Below are 16,349 nucleotides of genomic sequence, written 5' to 3' on the forward strand. Positions count from 1 at the left end.
GAGACACCTGCCCTCACCTTCTCTGGTTTTCCTCCTTGACTACTTTTTAAAAAATAATATTTTTTATTTCAAATTGCTAAATCGTCTAGGATATTCATTTCCTTACTAACCTAACTTGATTACTGACTTGATTCATCTTATTTCCTTTAATTTTCTTTAAATTTCTTATCAATTTTAATAGTCATTGCATATACTTGATTGTCTCTACATAACTACTTCCCGCCTGAATTTGCTGTATGTTTGAGCTGTCTGAATTATCTTTTCCTCCTGATGAGTTTTTTTTTTTTTTTTTAATTAATTTATTTTTTTAATTTTTTGTCTGGGTTGGGTCCTCGTTGCTGCCCACGGGCTTTCTCTAGTTGTGGCGAGCGGGGGCTACTCTTCATTGCGGTGCGTGGGCTTCTCCTTGTGGTGGCTTCTCCTGTTGTGGAGCACGGGCTCTAGGCACGTGGGCTCAGTAGCTGTGGCTTGCAGGCTCTAGAGCGCAGGCTCAGTAGTTGTGGCACACGGGCTTAGTTGCTTCGTGGCATGTGGGATCTTCCCGGACCAGGGCTTGAACCCACGTCCTCTGCATTGGCAGGTGGATTCTTAACTACTGCGCCACCAGGGAAGTCCTCCCAGATGTTTGTTGATTTGAAGTGATAACCAGCTGCTCTGACTCCAAATCATTGGTTGCTTATCAAGTCCGTGGCATCTGTTGCTCTGGTTGCTTTGTTTGTGGCTGCAGGACATGCCAGGGGAAAGGACCTGCCCTCAAAGAACTTGCACTTTCCTTGTCTAGGCTGACCTAGGTCAGCTAGAGAGCAAGTATTTGCAGTATGATTATCCACTAATTTTTTGGTTTAATTCTGGTTAATTTCAAACATACTTATCACGATTCTGTACCATGTTCTACTTTTCAGAATTCTGTAATTTTTAGTGGAGAATAATTATAATCTTAAAACTCAAATGGGGTGATATTTTAATAGAAAGAAATCCTTGATATCAGATAAGTTGATTTTTAGTATGTGCAAGACAATTTAGAATAATTTATAAATATGAATCAATCAGAATAACTAAGGTGGTATTAAGCTGCTTGTAATCATTGTTGATAGTCAGCTATATTGTCAGCTTTGTTATCTGACCTCCGTATTATTTAATTTTTGATGTAGTTAACCACAACGTGAGCTTTTTGAGGATGAAATTCTGTGCCTGTATCCTTCAAAGGACTAAATAGGAAGGTTTGCACACAATACTAGAAATAGTCTTTCTCACCCTGATGAAGATTTCTGATAGAGATTCAACATATTATAAAACTGATTATACCACGGCCATACCCATATTAAGAAATCAACAGTCCTTTGTTGTGCTAAAGAGAGGATATTTATTCTGTATTGAGGGAAAAAAAAGTAGTTGCCTGTTTCTTGGTAAAAATAAATAGGAGTTGTGCCATCTTTAGTTCTTAGGGCCAAACATTACCGAGCACACCTGGAATGAAATCTTCTGGGGACTAATTTTCATAATGTGAGCCACTTTTATATATTATTTCTTATGTAAAATTAGACATGTTGTAAATGTTGCATTACATAAAGATGGAAGGGTTGGCCTTACCAATGATTTTATCTAATCCTTCTTGCTCAGAAGAGGGAAAAGGCCAGCAGTTGCCAATGACAATGTATCTCTGGAGGAATTATCTTAAGGAAAAAGAGAGTTGTCCCACCACTGAGATACAGATTTTTTGGCCTCAGATCTAGGTGTATGAATTTTAAGCACTTGTAAATACTAAGTTTGCTTTTGCCCTGGAAATCATTCCTATCTGAGTTAAATCCAGTATTTTTCACAGACTTTATCACCTTGGGCACATAACCTCCCTGCTTTTTTTCTTATCTGCCAGTGGGATAGTTAAGAGTCCCATTCTCATGAGAATTGACTGAGATGACCCACTGTTAGCACAGTGCCCTGTCGATGGTAAGGGATGGTTAGCCTCTGTTGTTAGCCTGTATGCTTCACCACATTCTCGTCATCCTTTCCGAAGTCATTCCTTCTCTTGCCTTTTGCCTGGCAACTTAAATTTTAAGGGTCCCAGAGTGGTCTAGTTTTGTTTTGGGAGATAGTTCCCCCCTTGCTCTCTCTCCTCTTGGTAACACAGCTTGTGGGTTTTAGTATGTGAATTCCTGCTGCTAAGATAACTTCCCAGCAGACCTCAGTTGGGTGGCTCTGAACTGTGCCTGTCCCAAATAATTCAGTGCATTTTCCAGGGTTCTTTGAGATTGCTTAGACACTGAGAGAATTGAGATTCTCCCTAAATAAAGTTATCCATAATCTAAACTGTTCTGGAAATCTTTATGTATACTCAGGTAAAACCCCATTAATTTCCAGAAGGGTTTCATATAATCATTATACTCTTTGTTACTCCTATTACAGTGACGTACTCTACTAATGAATAAAATTAATGTGCTTCTTTAATTCTTATAACGAAAGTCACCATTTAAAAAACTTGTTTAAACTTCTTTGAATCCTCATCAAGTAGATATCAACTTAGATATCTGATGCTGACTCGCTGTAAAGACAAAATCAGATTTGACAGTGACCTGCTAGACCAGTGAAGAGCACAGGCTTCAAAGTCAGATTGAGTGGGGTTTGAAGCCTGTTCCTACCACTTAAAACTGTGTGACCCTGGGCTTGTAACCCAGCCTCTCCAGACCTCAGATGGTAAAGACCTGAGAGGTTTGTCGGGAAGATGAAATGAGTTAATACTCGTAAAGCACCTAACACCTTGCCTGACACATAACATTCACGTTTTCTGTTATGACATAAGTCTGGCAGTTACTTCTCCGATCACTAGTTGTTGACTAACATTATATTTTCACGCTAAAGATGAACCATTTAAGAAATACCTTAAAGAAATTCTGTTTTTCAGTGTTTATCGAATGTCCTCTGTTTGCCAGGGAGTGTGCTGAGTTAGTGTTTTCATCCGGCTCTTCGGGGTTGCAGGGAAGAGAGACATGTTGGGGTTTATTTCAGTGCAAAATAAAGGACCCGTGAAGTTTCTGCACATACGTGTGGCCTCTGGAGAACATGGTGATTCACCACCTGGGGAGGTATGTGTAAAAGTAGCTCCAGCTGGCTGACATCATGGACAGGGGACCGAGGTACAACTCTTACGTTTATTGCTTATTCCCTTCTCCCTGTCTCTAACTACATCTTCCTTCTGACTAATTTCTCTCTTCTGCCTTATTTCTGTCTCATTGATCCTATTTACTACTTTGCTCTTTTTCTCTATTTTGATGCCATTCTTCCTGCCATAACACTCTCCATGTATCTTGTACTCAAACTCCCATAGAGAGAAGGTCTGGTGAAGATGTATAGCACCATCCAGTGTAGAGGGTGTTTGGATCAGGGCACATTCTTACACCAGCCAGTTGTGGACTTCAGGATGGGTTCAAATATATAAAGCATGGTGCCGCGGGTGTCAGACGCCACCCTGGGAAGAGGAATTGGCTATGGCTGGATAGGCCCTCTGGCTTCTTGTAGGGCGCCTTTTGTGGCCTGTCCGGGACATTTGGCACTGACGATAGGAGAATGAATAAGATGTGGCAGCCTGTCCTAGAAGAGCTCCTAGTGTGGCGAGGGAAGCAGATATTTAAACAAATACTTGAGTTTATGCTGTATGGTAATTAATACTAGCATACGGGGAGGGAATGGCTAACTGCTGTAGAATGGCAGTAGGAAATTCTTTACTGAAGGCATGTGAGATGACAAAAGGCGTATTCCTTTCAGGATATAAATCATCTGCAAAGACAGAGAGATGGGAAGTATCTTGGTGTGCTTAAGAAGAGAGCATTTTAGTGCTGTGAGAAGAGGGCAGTGGCTGGCATTTAAGGGGTTCCAGGAAGAGGGTCTAGTATATGATACCAGTGAGGCTAGTCAGAGTGTTAGAAACAGAACTAGGGAAAAATCATCTCCTAGAAAACAGGTGGGGGAGAGCTACAAGAGTGGCAGTCTTATCAACAATGGCTGGTACCACAGTGGGTCAGATAAAGGCAGGACTGAGTGGCTTCACTGAGAAGGGGCCGTTGAAGCATCTCGTTTTATAGCAGGTAAATTCTGTAGGCCTAGGAAGAGTCTAAACTAGAAACCTAACCTCAGGGGAAAAAGGTTTTTTGAAGCTCTAGGTCAATCAACAAATTCATTCTGAGGAATGTTTAGAAACCAAAAAATGCAAGAAACCTCATGTTTTCTAAATAAATAGGAAAGGAGGATAAAGCTTAATCTGTAACAATGTTAAGTTTCTCATAGTTATCTGAATAAAATTTTATTAGGTCTTCAAAGTAGTTTCTCAAAATATATATGTTTGTTTTGCTAAAAAGTCAGAAATGTACAAGCTACTATTTTAGTTAAAATAAGAAGTATGGTTCTAGGTAATAGATAGGGCAAGAGTAACTCTCTTATTCATGTTTAACCAAAATGGATGAGAGGCCCTCTAATCTTGCAGTGATTTTACAACTATCTGTTTAGATTAGTTTGTGTTTAAAAAAACAAACAAACAACTTTCCTGCTATAGCTATGATATTAATTGGATAAGATGCCTAATCACTGCTATATACATGTAGACATACGCACATAGCTGGTAAAAATAAAAACCCTGTTTATGTCTGATCTGGGAAGACTATATGTTAAGGTTATAACAAAACGGTAAGTATGTAAGAAAAACTTGTTTTTCTTCCCAGTTTGGTTTTCTTTTCAGAGATAAATGAAGCTAAGTAGGTATGATTTTTTTTTTTTTCTGGCATGTAGAATAGAATTTACTGTATATTTCATTGAATCTAAGATTCCATTGGTTATAAATTGTACCATTATTTTCTATACCATGAAGAAATTTTTAAAACCCTGTCCATTAAATTATAACAGCATTTGATTCTAAGAGGCATTCAGATTTCAGAGATATTAAAATGTGAGGCACAGGCATGGGAAAGTTGAACTAAGAAAGGAAAGTTTAAAAAAAGAAAGGAAAGTTTATACAAGTTTATTGGAGATGGCAATGGAGCCGGGGACCAGGTGCCCCCATGGCAGGCTCGGAAGAGCCGGGGCTTCAGGAGGACACGCTGAGGGTCCTAGCTGCCTTCCTTAGGCGGGGTAAATTTTTTTTTTTTTAATGTGAAAAAATACACATTTTAGAATTAATGATATATAGTTATTACTTATGAAGACATTAGAAAAAACACTTAGGTTTATATTTGCAGATCAATTGAGGAACAGTAAAAATTGTTCTACTGAATAAGATCTAAATTACAAACTGAGTCTTAATTAAATACAGAACTGTAAAAAGATTAACATGAGTAATCATTAAATTTTAAAACTAGGAAGATCCTTACAGCTGCCAAAGATGTTAGTAAATGATCATTCATTTAATATTTGTTTTAATACCTACTGTAAGCCAGACATTGTTAGATGTTGGTTGTATAGCCATGGATGAAACACTCACTGTTCCCTCCCTTTGTGGAGCTTACATTTTGGGGGGGGTGGGTGGTTTATAGGTTTGCAAATTGCAATGAGCACTTTAAAGCAAAAGTACAGAGCTGTGAAAGAGTGGAACTCGAGATTCCTAATTTGAGATTGGGAAGGTCTGTAAGGAGTTGAAGAAAAGCCAAAGAGTGGGTAGAAATGAACAAGGTAAAAAGTAGACAAGTAAGAAACAGCCTGTGCAAAAAACCCGAGCAGGAAAGATGTTGGAGCCAGGCAGTGAAAGAAACAACAGAAGCGGGTGGGCGGTCCGGGTGACTTCAGTTGAGGTAAGACTGGATGATGCAGGGCCTCACAGGCCATAACATGCTGGATTTTAGTCTAAGCCCAGGGAGAAGCCACCAGAGGGTTTTAATGGGGGAGGTGACCTTGGCTGCTCTGTGAAGCCTGGATTGGAGTAAGATTCAAAGTGAAGAAGCTGTTGCTAGTTCAGACCAACTAAGTTGGCAACTTGGCCTGGGTGTTTTGAATGGAAGATCTGTTTTCTTGAAAATAATTTGTCAGTATTACCTGAAGTCTTAATTTTGTGTACATTTGGACCCAGCAGTTCCACTTCAGGGCATTTATTCTAAAGAAATAATCTTAGATGTGTGCAGAAGTTGAGCTACTAGTATGTTTATCCTCTATTATTTGTAATAAGAAATTGGTTGGAAAGATGATAGTATTTTGAAAACAAGTGGAAAGGAAAGAGGAAAATCATACTGACTTTAAGGAAGCCACATCATCCAGGAAGATTTGTTTAGATAAGGAGAGTTCTCTGTGTGTTTGAGCGGGTACTAGGGAAAAGACACTGAAAATACAGAATTGAGAAGAGATGCTCATAAAACAAATTTGGGGGAGGAGAGACATCTAGGACCAGGGGAAGATAAGCATCTTTGTCAGGGAGTGCTGCACCATCTGGTGTAAAAATGCACTGCAGTTCTACAATGGGACTTACTAGCCTGGGAACCTAAGCCATGCCTTGCAACATTGTTACAGGGGGGAAAGTGCTTTTCAAACCAGAGTTGTAAGTGAATTTGTAGTATGCAGTCAGCCCATGAATTTGATTGCCTATAAATCTGAGCTTCCCTGGGTAAGTACTGACTGAGCAGGATGAATTTTTGAGAGAGCATTGCTCTGTCTCTACCCTCCCCGCCTTCTTTCCCTCTCCCTTACTTTCCCCCTTCCCTTTCCTCCCTCCCTTCCTTAGCCTCTCATCCCTCCCTGTCCCCTAACATTTACACTTCATGATATATTTAGGGAAGGAAAAACAGCCAAACACTTAAGTGTTTTATTATTTAAGTAAATAATAAAATCAACTTCCTCCCTCCTTCCCTCCCTTCCTTCTTCCCTCTCTCCTTTCCTCCCTCCCTCCCACATTGCTTCTTTCTTTGTGACAGTTTTTGTACCTGTGTGGTGGAAATATTTTACTATACGGTCTTAGTGCCCCTTTGCAAGTTTCAAATGTTAGTGTTCTTTGCATTACTAAAAATATCTAGGCCAGTCTCTGGCACAGAGGTATTTAACATACTGGTTTTCACTCCCCTCACAGTGTTGATGCTTAAGTAAAACCAGTTAACTGTTATTTCCTTTCTAGTGCATATTTAGTTTTAAGTAGGTTTTTTTTGTCTTGTTCTTTGGGTTTTTTTTTTTTTTTTCTGGTTCTTTGCAAATACTGCTGCTTTATAGTTATGATTAGCTGGAAAATTCCTAGAGGAGTTTAAATTTGACTTTTTGGTAAGCTTGCATTTATCATCTCTGGTATTTCCTTGAGTATTTCCTTTTCCTATCAGTGTAAAGAAATAACTATTCTGTAGCTCTACAGAATTTCCAAAATAGTTACTGAAGTTAGCTTAGTATTTTTAAAATTGTTACTTCTCCCAGAATGCAGTTGCTTTAACTCTTTCCTTATGAACCAGTTTTAAAACCCATGGCTGTATATATATTGTGTGTTGCATATATCCATGTATGGATATGAGTGTATTTTGAAGTTAGTGGATGTTTTACCTATTAGGCTTTGTAGAAATAGTTCTCAAAAGTTACCAGCCTGCAGGTTATTTTATTATGGTAACTCCACAATATATTATGGAGTAAAGGTCAAAATGTTTGTACCAGGTAATTTTTACTATTTACATGTGGAGTACCCCAAGTACTATATCATGTTCTGAGAAAACAAATTTAATCATTGAGGTGTTGAAAAAATATTGTGGGATCACAGAAGATGTGGTTAGGTTTCACAGCTTATTAAATATTTAGCTGATTTCAGAAAATGAGCATATCCACCAGATTTTATCTATATTGACTTAAATTGTTGGAATTCCTGGGATAAATAGTAGTAAAATACTCTTCTAAATATTTGTCTGTTATATACTTGAGTATGTTAGAATGGTGTAATTAGAAACAGTGCAGTTTTCATGAATGTATTTGTTAATGCAGTGCTTAATGTCTTAGGATGCTTTTTATTAACTACCTAGAAACAAAGGTCTGCAGTAATATTACTAGTAAGCCTGCACCTTCTAAATAGAACCTTTCTGTTTTTTTTTATACATAAATTTATTTATTTATTTATGGCTGCGTTGGGTCTTCATTGCTGTGTGCAGGCTTTCTCTAGTTGTGGTGAGCGGTGGTGAGCGGGGGCTACTCTTCGTTGTGGTGCGTGGGCTTCTCATTGTGGTGCTTGTTGCAGAGCACGGGCTGTAGGCGCACGGGCTTCAGTAGCTGTAGCATGCAGGCTCAGTAGTTGTGGCTCGCGGGCTCTAGAGTGCAGGCTCAGTAGTAGTGGCGCACGGGATTAGTTGCTCTGCGGCATATGGGATCTTCCCGGACCAGGGCTCGAACCCGTGTCCCCTGCATTGGCAGGTGGATTCTTAACCACTGCGCCACCAGGGAAGCCCAGAACCTTTCTTCTTAAAGGCTAATATTATTGAACTCATGTTATCAGGCAACATTCAACACTATCCATGTTATAATTTCAACAATATAATGTGATTCACAATGATATTTTCATATCTTGCTTAAATCATTTAGGGGTTTTAGCAGTTATCTTTTTAGTTACATGTCCATTGAAAGTATGAAATAGAACCGTATTGTTCTTGGAAATTTTTTTTCATATATAAATCTCATTCTCCTTCCATTTTAGTCGTGAGATGGAGAATAAAGAAACTCTCAAGGGCTTGCACAAGATGGACGATCGCCCAGAAGAACGAATGATCAGGGAGAAACTGAAGGCAACCTGTATGCCAGCCTGGAAGCACGAATGGCTGGAAAGGAGAAACAGGAGAGGCCCTGTGGTGAGTGACTGTGGGTTACCTGCTAATAAGGAAGAAAGCATAGGAGGAAATGAAAAATTAAGCATAAATAGATCCTCTTGTAAGCTTTTTTTTCCTTCTTCATTTTAAATGCAGTGGTTTTATTTGCCTTGATATTTTCTAGACAATTGAACAAAACATAGCTAAAACTATTCTCATTAAGCAACTTAATAAACTGTTCTAAGAACGAATCCCTGTGGTTGAGTGGGAGAGGTAATGCTTAAAGCAACACTGCCCTCTAATGTTAGTATCTAAAATCCTTTAATTAGAGATTTCCATTGTACTTAAAAAAGAAAAGCAGTTTTTCCAATTTTATTTTGATGTTTTATCTCTAAGGTAGGATCTAAGGATCTTAATTCCAAATCTTCTAAAATCATGTATGACAACATTTTACAATGTATTATGTATTATCAACATTTAGTTGATAAAGCCTAAATGACTAAAATCTGTGTGGGTAAAAAATAGTCTTCATTTATGGCTTAAAGTAATAATAAAGAGAAGCTGATATATTGTCTGTTGTATTTGTATAATACTGCATAATAAAAAACTCACTGAGCTCATGCCTTAGTCTGATGTTCAAATTTACTTATTTTTTTAATTTTTTAACTAATAAAAATATTGGCATTTTAATTTAGGTGGTAAAACCAATCCCTATTAAAGGAGATGGATCTGAAATTAATACCTTGGCAGCTGAGTCTCAAGGAGAGGGCCAGGCAAGCGCTGCTTCCTCAGCTCCCAAAGGCCGACGCAGTCCTTCCCCTGGCAGCTCCCCATCAGGCCGCACAGTGAAATCTGAATCTCCAGGAGTAAGGAGAAAAAAAGTTTCCCCGGTGCCTGTAAGTTAATGATTTAGCAAATATGTTAAGTCTCTACAATCTTTAAACTTATTCATAACACAGAAAAGATTGGCTAGCCGTCTATTAGAGCAACAATTCCCAAAGTATGGCCCACAGACCCTTGCTTGGGGGAACCTGCCCTGAGATGCTTCCTGTGGATCCATTAGGTCAAAACTAATTTTGTAATAAAACTGAGATGTTATTTGCCTCTTTTACTGCATTGACATTCACAGTGGTGGGTAAAACTGCTGGTGAATTTGCCTGAATTAAAGCTATGACTGTAGAAACTGTATTCTTCACTTGGGTATTTGGCAAACATTTTCCTTAAGAAGAATTAAGTAAGACTCACTTCAAGGAAAACAACTGATATGTTTCTTCACTAGTGGTAAAATTTGAAATTTCAAGCAAAAATTAAGAGTTTTGGAAAACTCATATCCACCACTGTAAGCTTGAAAGCTTCCCAATACTTAGACTTTTCTATAGGCCAGTGATATTATCCAATGTGATTTTTTTGGTATATTGCACAATGAAATGTATGAACTTTTAGAAGATCTGCATAACTTAGTGAACCAGAATTTTCCATATGACCAGTGAATGATGAAACAAAATCATTCTTTAGTAAATGATCCATTCCAAGTATATAAAATAGACCATCTAGATTTAATGTAACAGTAGGAAAAATTTGTTTATGTGGTTTCAGATTCCACATTACAGCCTCCTTTAAGGAAACCACTCCTTTGATGTAGTATCAAAGAAGAATATTCATCATTATTTGAAAAGGATTTTCCAAATACGTATCTGTGTGAGGCCAGATTTTCTTCATGTACTTTAACCAAAACACCGTTATCACAGCAGATTGAATGCAGAAGCATAGATGAGAATGTAGGTGTCTTCTGTATTGAGCCAGACATCAAAGAGACTTATAAAAAGATAGGTGCTAACCCCTCTGAGAGAGACAGACAGACTTCCACTGGCAGAAAGCAAGTTAAACATTCTAACCTTGAAGAACAAATGAGTGAATGGCAAAATGACTGAGATATAGTGACCACAATGGGAGATTTGGTTTTCCTCACATCCGAGGTTGTTAAAGCATATAAATACTTCAAAAAGTAAATTTTAAGTAAAAATTTTTACAGTAAAGCCCAAAATTCTCAATAGTATTTATTGGCTTTATGTGGACACACCTTTAAATTAGCTGCTCAAAACAGGATCTTATTAGCTCAAGAATCTACAAAGTGGGCAGGGCTCAGCAGGAACGGCTTATGTCTGCTCCCCATGGCATCTGCAGAAGCTGGAATATCCAAGACTGCTTCTTCACTCACATATCTGGTGCTTCATTCACCTCGAACAGTTGGGGGCTCTTGGCACCTCTTTCTTACAGTATGGAAATTGGGTTGCAACAAGTGTTTCAAGCCAGGAGAGCACAAGGAACAGATTCTCTCTCACAGCCCTCAGAAGGAACCAACTCTGCCAGCACCTTGATCTTGGACTTCAAGCCTCTGGAACTATGAGACAATACATTTCTAAGTCCAAAAAAAAAAATTATGATTCAAGAGGGCAAATCTCAGCGTGGAAGCTCTTATCAAGCCACCACTTGCATCATGTTTACTAATGCCTTATTACCCAAAGCCGGTTACATGCCCAAATCCAGAATCCACGTGGTAGAGGACTACAGAAGGGTGTAAATACTGGGAGGTGTCGTTCATGGGGGCCATTCAAAGTAAAAGTCTACCACAAGTAAATACAGAATTGTGTCTCCCCTCCCCCTACACCTATTTTGGGATATGTGCTAGACAAAGTTACTTCCTCATTCTTTATAACAGCTACCTAACATTTCATTATCTGGATAAATCATGGCTTATTTGGTGAACTACATCCTAATGGACATTTATATTCCTTCTTAACTTCCATTACTAAAAACAATGGTGCAAAAATATTTTTTATGCATACATCATTTTGCACATCTTTGAGCATATCCATAGTCTGAATACTTAGCAAGTCCAATAGCAGATGCATGTGTACTTGTTTTTGGTTTTGTTTTACTTTTTAGTAATTGCCTATTAAAAAATAATGGTTTTATTAAGATATAATTCATATAATGTACAATTCACCTGTTTAAATTGTACTGTTCATTGAGTTTTGGTATATTCACATAGTTGTAGCCATCACTACAATAAATTTTAAAACACTTTCACCACCCCAACAAGAAACCCCAGGCTAATTAGCAGTCTCTCCCCAGCCCTAGGCAACCACTAATCTACTTTCTGACTATATATAATTTGCCTATTCTGGACATTTTATATAAATGGAATCATATAATATGTATGGTCTTTTGTGACTGGTTTTTTGCACTTCGCATCATGTTTTCAAGGTTCATCCATGGTATAACTCCATTTTTAATTGTAGAATAATATTCTATTGTATGGATATACATATTTTGTTTATTCACTTCTCAGTTGATGGGCATTTTGTTTCCACTTCTGGCTATTATGAATAATGCTACTGTGAACATTTCTGTACACAGTTTTGTGTGGACATATCTTTTCATTTTTCTTGGGTATATACCTAGGAGTGGGATTGCTAGATCATATGTTTCACAAAGCAGCTACACCATTTTACATTCCCTCCAGCACTGTATGAGGCTTCCAATTGCTTCGTTTTCTCGCCAGCTTTTATTACCTTTTAACTATTTAGTTAGGCATCAAAAAGAACTAGAATTTCCACTGGGCACTGATGGAAAGACCAAGTTCTAGGGGAATCAGTGAAGTGGAGTGAGAGCGACATATATCACCCTCACCACAGGAGAGTTTTTATCAGCCTCCAGTGAGATGTCTTAATCTGGGAAGAGTCACTTGCCACTAGTTCTCTACAGAGTGTACCATGGGGGGAATTCCATGGAGCTGTTTGTAAATTACCAGTCACAAAAGAGCATTTAGTAATCCCTTAAGTGGAAACCAGGAAATTGGATGCTTAATTTTTATCACTAGAAACAAATCATTTTACCTGCTTATAAGGCGAATTTTCTGTGCTTTTTATTTTGATTTACATAATACTTTTCAAAGAAGTCAAATACTCACATAGTAATTCGTAAAATTACCACATGGTTGTCTCTCTAGGCCAAAGATTTATTATTAGTTACAGGGATGACAGATTTTAGAAGTTTACTCATAACGAGTATATCAGACAAATACATTTGCAAAATACATTTTGTCCCATCATATTATATATTAGGCATTTTTTCAGAATATGAAAATGGTGTCGGCTATGACCTTTTTTAGGTAACTTTTTTCTAATGGAGAAGTGAGCAATTTGCCTAATTTTTATTTTTTTAAAGCATTTCTTAATTTTTTAAAAAATTTATTTATTGTATTTTATTTTTGGCTGCATTGGGTCTTTGTTGGTGTGTGTGGGTTTTCTCTAGTTGCGGCCAGCAGAGGTTACTCTTCTTTGCGGTGCGCAGGCCTCTCATTGCGGTGGCTTCTCTTGTTGCGGAGCACAGGCTCTAGGCGCGTTGGCTTCAGTAGTTGTGGCACGTGGGCTCAGTAGTTGTGGCACGTGGGCTGAGTAGTTGTGGCTCGCAAGCTCTAGAGCTCAGGCTCAGTAGTTGTGGTGCACGGGCTTAGTTGCTCTGCGGCATGTGGGATCTTCCCGGACCAGGGCTCGAACCCGTGTCCCCTGCATTGGCAGGTGGATTCTTAACCACTGTGCCACCAGGGGAGTCCCCTAATTTTTAAATGTTGTGAAGTTTCAGAGCGGGAGAATCACACCACCTCGAAGAGCCCCTTCACCAGATGGCTTCTCACCATACAGTCCTGAGGAAACAAACCGCCGTGTAAACAAAGTGATGCGGGCCAGGCTGTACTTACTGCAGCAAATAGGGCCCAACTCCTTCCTGATTGGAGGAGACAGCCCAGACAATAAATACCGGGTGTTTATTGGGCCTCAGGTAGGAATTGTCACCATTTTACTTTTTATTAGGATGTGGTACTAACTCTATGCACTGTAACATTCTTAAATTTAGATCAGTTGTGTAATTCTCTTTAGTAAACTAAAGAGAATTCAAATTATATTTTGGGAACTAATAAACACTTTTACTTAATGTGTTTATGAAGGGTTTTACTATGATTTAATATACTTCAGAATACAAATTTGGTCTTTTTAAGAAACCAAAAATAAGAGATTAATTCATGGAGATAGCTGTAGGCTTTTCTTGCGTATCCTTATATATCTTATTATATAAGGATAATGAAGAAAATTATAGAAAGTTTAGTATAATAAACTTGGAAATATTTAAAAGTGATCAACTTAGGAGTTCTAATAGAACACAGATTTATTAAACTATAGGTTTGTGTTTTTTTTAAACTTCTTTAGAACTGCAGCTGTGGGCGTGGAACATTTTGTATTCATCTACTATTTGTTATGCTCCGAGTGTTTCAGCTAGAACCTTCAGACCCAATGTTATGGAGGAAAACTTTAAAGAATTTTGAGGTAATTTTTTAATAAATCCTTTATAGTAAAATTGTCAACAGATTTTTATGATATTCCTGACATTTTTCCATGAGCTTTAAATTTAAATAGACAGTGGTCATTTTAAAGGTGTGAAGGTATGTAAGGATTACTTCATGTTTGTAAATAGTTCTCTTATAGTCTATTGACTAATTAGTTTTTTCTTCTAGACTAAAAAAAAGTAAACACTGACCTGCTGTAAAAATACTATCCTTAGTAAGCTATATGTATTCTTATTTTTGAAGCCCTTAAATTGGCTTTGTGAAAAACTTAGAAAATAAAAGGCAAATAATTCAATCTCTAGAACTCTTCATATGTATATTATGGCACAAATGTCATTGTTACTGTCTTTTTTCAATGTTAGGTTGAGAGTTTGTTCCAGAAATATCACAGTAGGCGTAGCTCAAGGATCAAAGCTCCATCTCGTAACACCATCCAGAAGTTTGTTTCACGCATGTCAAATTCTCATACATTGTCATCATCTAGCACTTCTACATCTAGTTCAGAAAACAGGTTAGTACTTTTTAAGGAATTAAAAGCATTAATCCAGTGTTACTTTTTAATTTTAGGGGTAATTTTTATATATATACTTGTTAAGTTGCTCTAAAATGATATAATTATTGAATCTTGGCTTTCAAGGTAAAATCAAGGGTAAAAAATAGTAAAGGTCATCTAAGTATATATATTTGGATATTTTGTCCTAAAAACTACAGTGTTGAAAACGGCACCTTAAATATCAGAATATAATAAATGTCCATTTCACAAGAAAAATCAGGTGGCAGGTATAAAATAAGTAGCTACTGTTTATCAATCATTACTTTGTGCCAAGCACCTTATATGTTGGTCTCATTAGGTAGGTTTTATCACTTTTGCAGATAATGAACCTGAGGCATTATATAAAGAATATGTCTATAATTTTTTGATATAAATAAATTATGTACAAGGCAAAGTGGTTATCCAGAATCACTTTCAAATATAGGATGTTTAAATTTCATGACATCACTACTTCTCTCATAGATACTCTCAGGGAATCCTCATTACAGCCTATTTTACATGTGAGAACATAAGCAGGCTCTTCTGAACAAAGAGACTAATAAGCTGTAATTAAGAGATACAGTAGCTGTTGTTACAGTAGTTGTTAATTAAAATCTGCAGTGCTTCTCAAACTTTCCCATTGCTTAGTTGCTGATAAGAATAAACTCATGAAGGATCTGAGATGTAGCCCAATATGACAGGTGTGAAAAAATTAAGAGTATTATCATAAAAAGTCATGTCAGTTTTCTTTCTTTTCCAAGATTTCTTTATTGCTTTAATGAAAAAATGAGGTTCTTAAAAATTACTCCAGAAAGGAGTGCTGCTTCTCTTAGGAGGGCACCCCCTGTGTGTTCCCAGGAACCTCAGTCTGAGAAGCACTGGTGTAAGTGCTTTTAAGTCTCATTCTCATCCCATCAATCTTTTAAAATTCATGAGGAATAGAAAGTGATGATATCAGGACAAGGGCATGATGAAGTAAAGAATTGAGAAGTTTTTTCATCTATGGAAAAAGTAAATGTTTGAATTTTATTATTTTATATTAAATGAATTGATTTTAGAATGAGAGTTTTATGAGTTTTTTTGGACATTAGAGATTTTCCAGTTTACATGGTTCAGTGATAAATAAAGCCAGAAGAGGTCATTTGAACAAAGGCAGAACTGGAACCTGAGTATCCTGATTTCTAGTTCAGGGCTCTTTCTCTTACCTGTTATCTCTTCTAAATAAATGAAAAAATTAGCTTTACTTCTCAAGCTTCCTTACCCAAACTTCTAGAGCCCTTCTCCTTTTGATTGATATTTCTGTAGCTTTTTATTTTGGAAAAAAAAAATAACTGCTTAAAACCAGGTGGCCGAAGTTAAAATAGAAAGTCTCTCTCTCTAAGATGAAAAAAAGTACCCTTTCAATATGGGCTGGCCATAATTGGGGGGTTTTATTGATTCATTTGAATTTTTTGTATCCAAGGGGGAAAACCAAAGAAGTTATAATCTTCCTAAGATTATACTGTGTAGGTAAGTAGGTTAATGTTTCATGTAATCACAAATTTTTATGTCTAAAATAAATATTTTAAGGCTAAAATTAATAAAAAAAATTATCTGGAGATCTTATTGCAGTATATTAATTTTAAATGGTATATAAGAAACAATGAAAAACAGAATTGGGACAGATTGAATATGCATATAAAAA

At 37.2% G+C, this 16,349-nt stretch overlaps 1 protein-coding gene across 6 annotated transcripts in view; it reads left to right on the forward strand.

Moving 5' to 3' along the window:
• The window catches only part of MAP3K1 (mitogen-activated protein kinase kinase kinase 1), an 81,956-nt gene that overhangs the window by 32,421 nt on the left and 33,186 nt on the right, over positions 1 to 16,349 (forward strand). For all 6 annotated transcript variants that reach the window (XM_029216212.1, XM_029216213.1, XM_029216214.1 and 3 more), the window contains 5 exons: positions 8,621 to 8,771; positions 9,425 to 9,625; positions 13,371 to 13,571; positions 13,997 to 14,113; positions 14,496 to 14,644. In XM_029216212.1, the coding sequence (XP_029072045.1) occupies positions 8,621 to 8,771; positions 9,425 to 9,625; positions 13,371 to 13,571; positions 13,997 to 14,113; positions 14,496 to 14,644 (819 nt within the window). The remainder of the gene's footprint in view (positions 1 to 8,620; positions 8,772 to 9,424; positions 9,626 to 13,370; positions 13,572 to 13,996; positions 14,114 to 14,495; positions 14,645 to 16,349) is intronic.

The sequence above is a fragment of the Monodon monoceros genome, unplaced genomic scaffold (assembly GCF_005190385.1).
Source record: "Monodon monoceros isolate NGI ecotype Baffin Bay Population unplaced genomic scaffold, NGI_Narwhal_1 Super_Scaffold_12, whole genome shotgun sequence".
Taxonomy (NCBI): Eukaryota; Metazoa; Chordata; class Mammalia; order Artiodactyla; family Monodontidae; genus Monodon; species Monodon monoceros.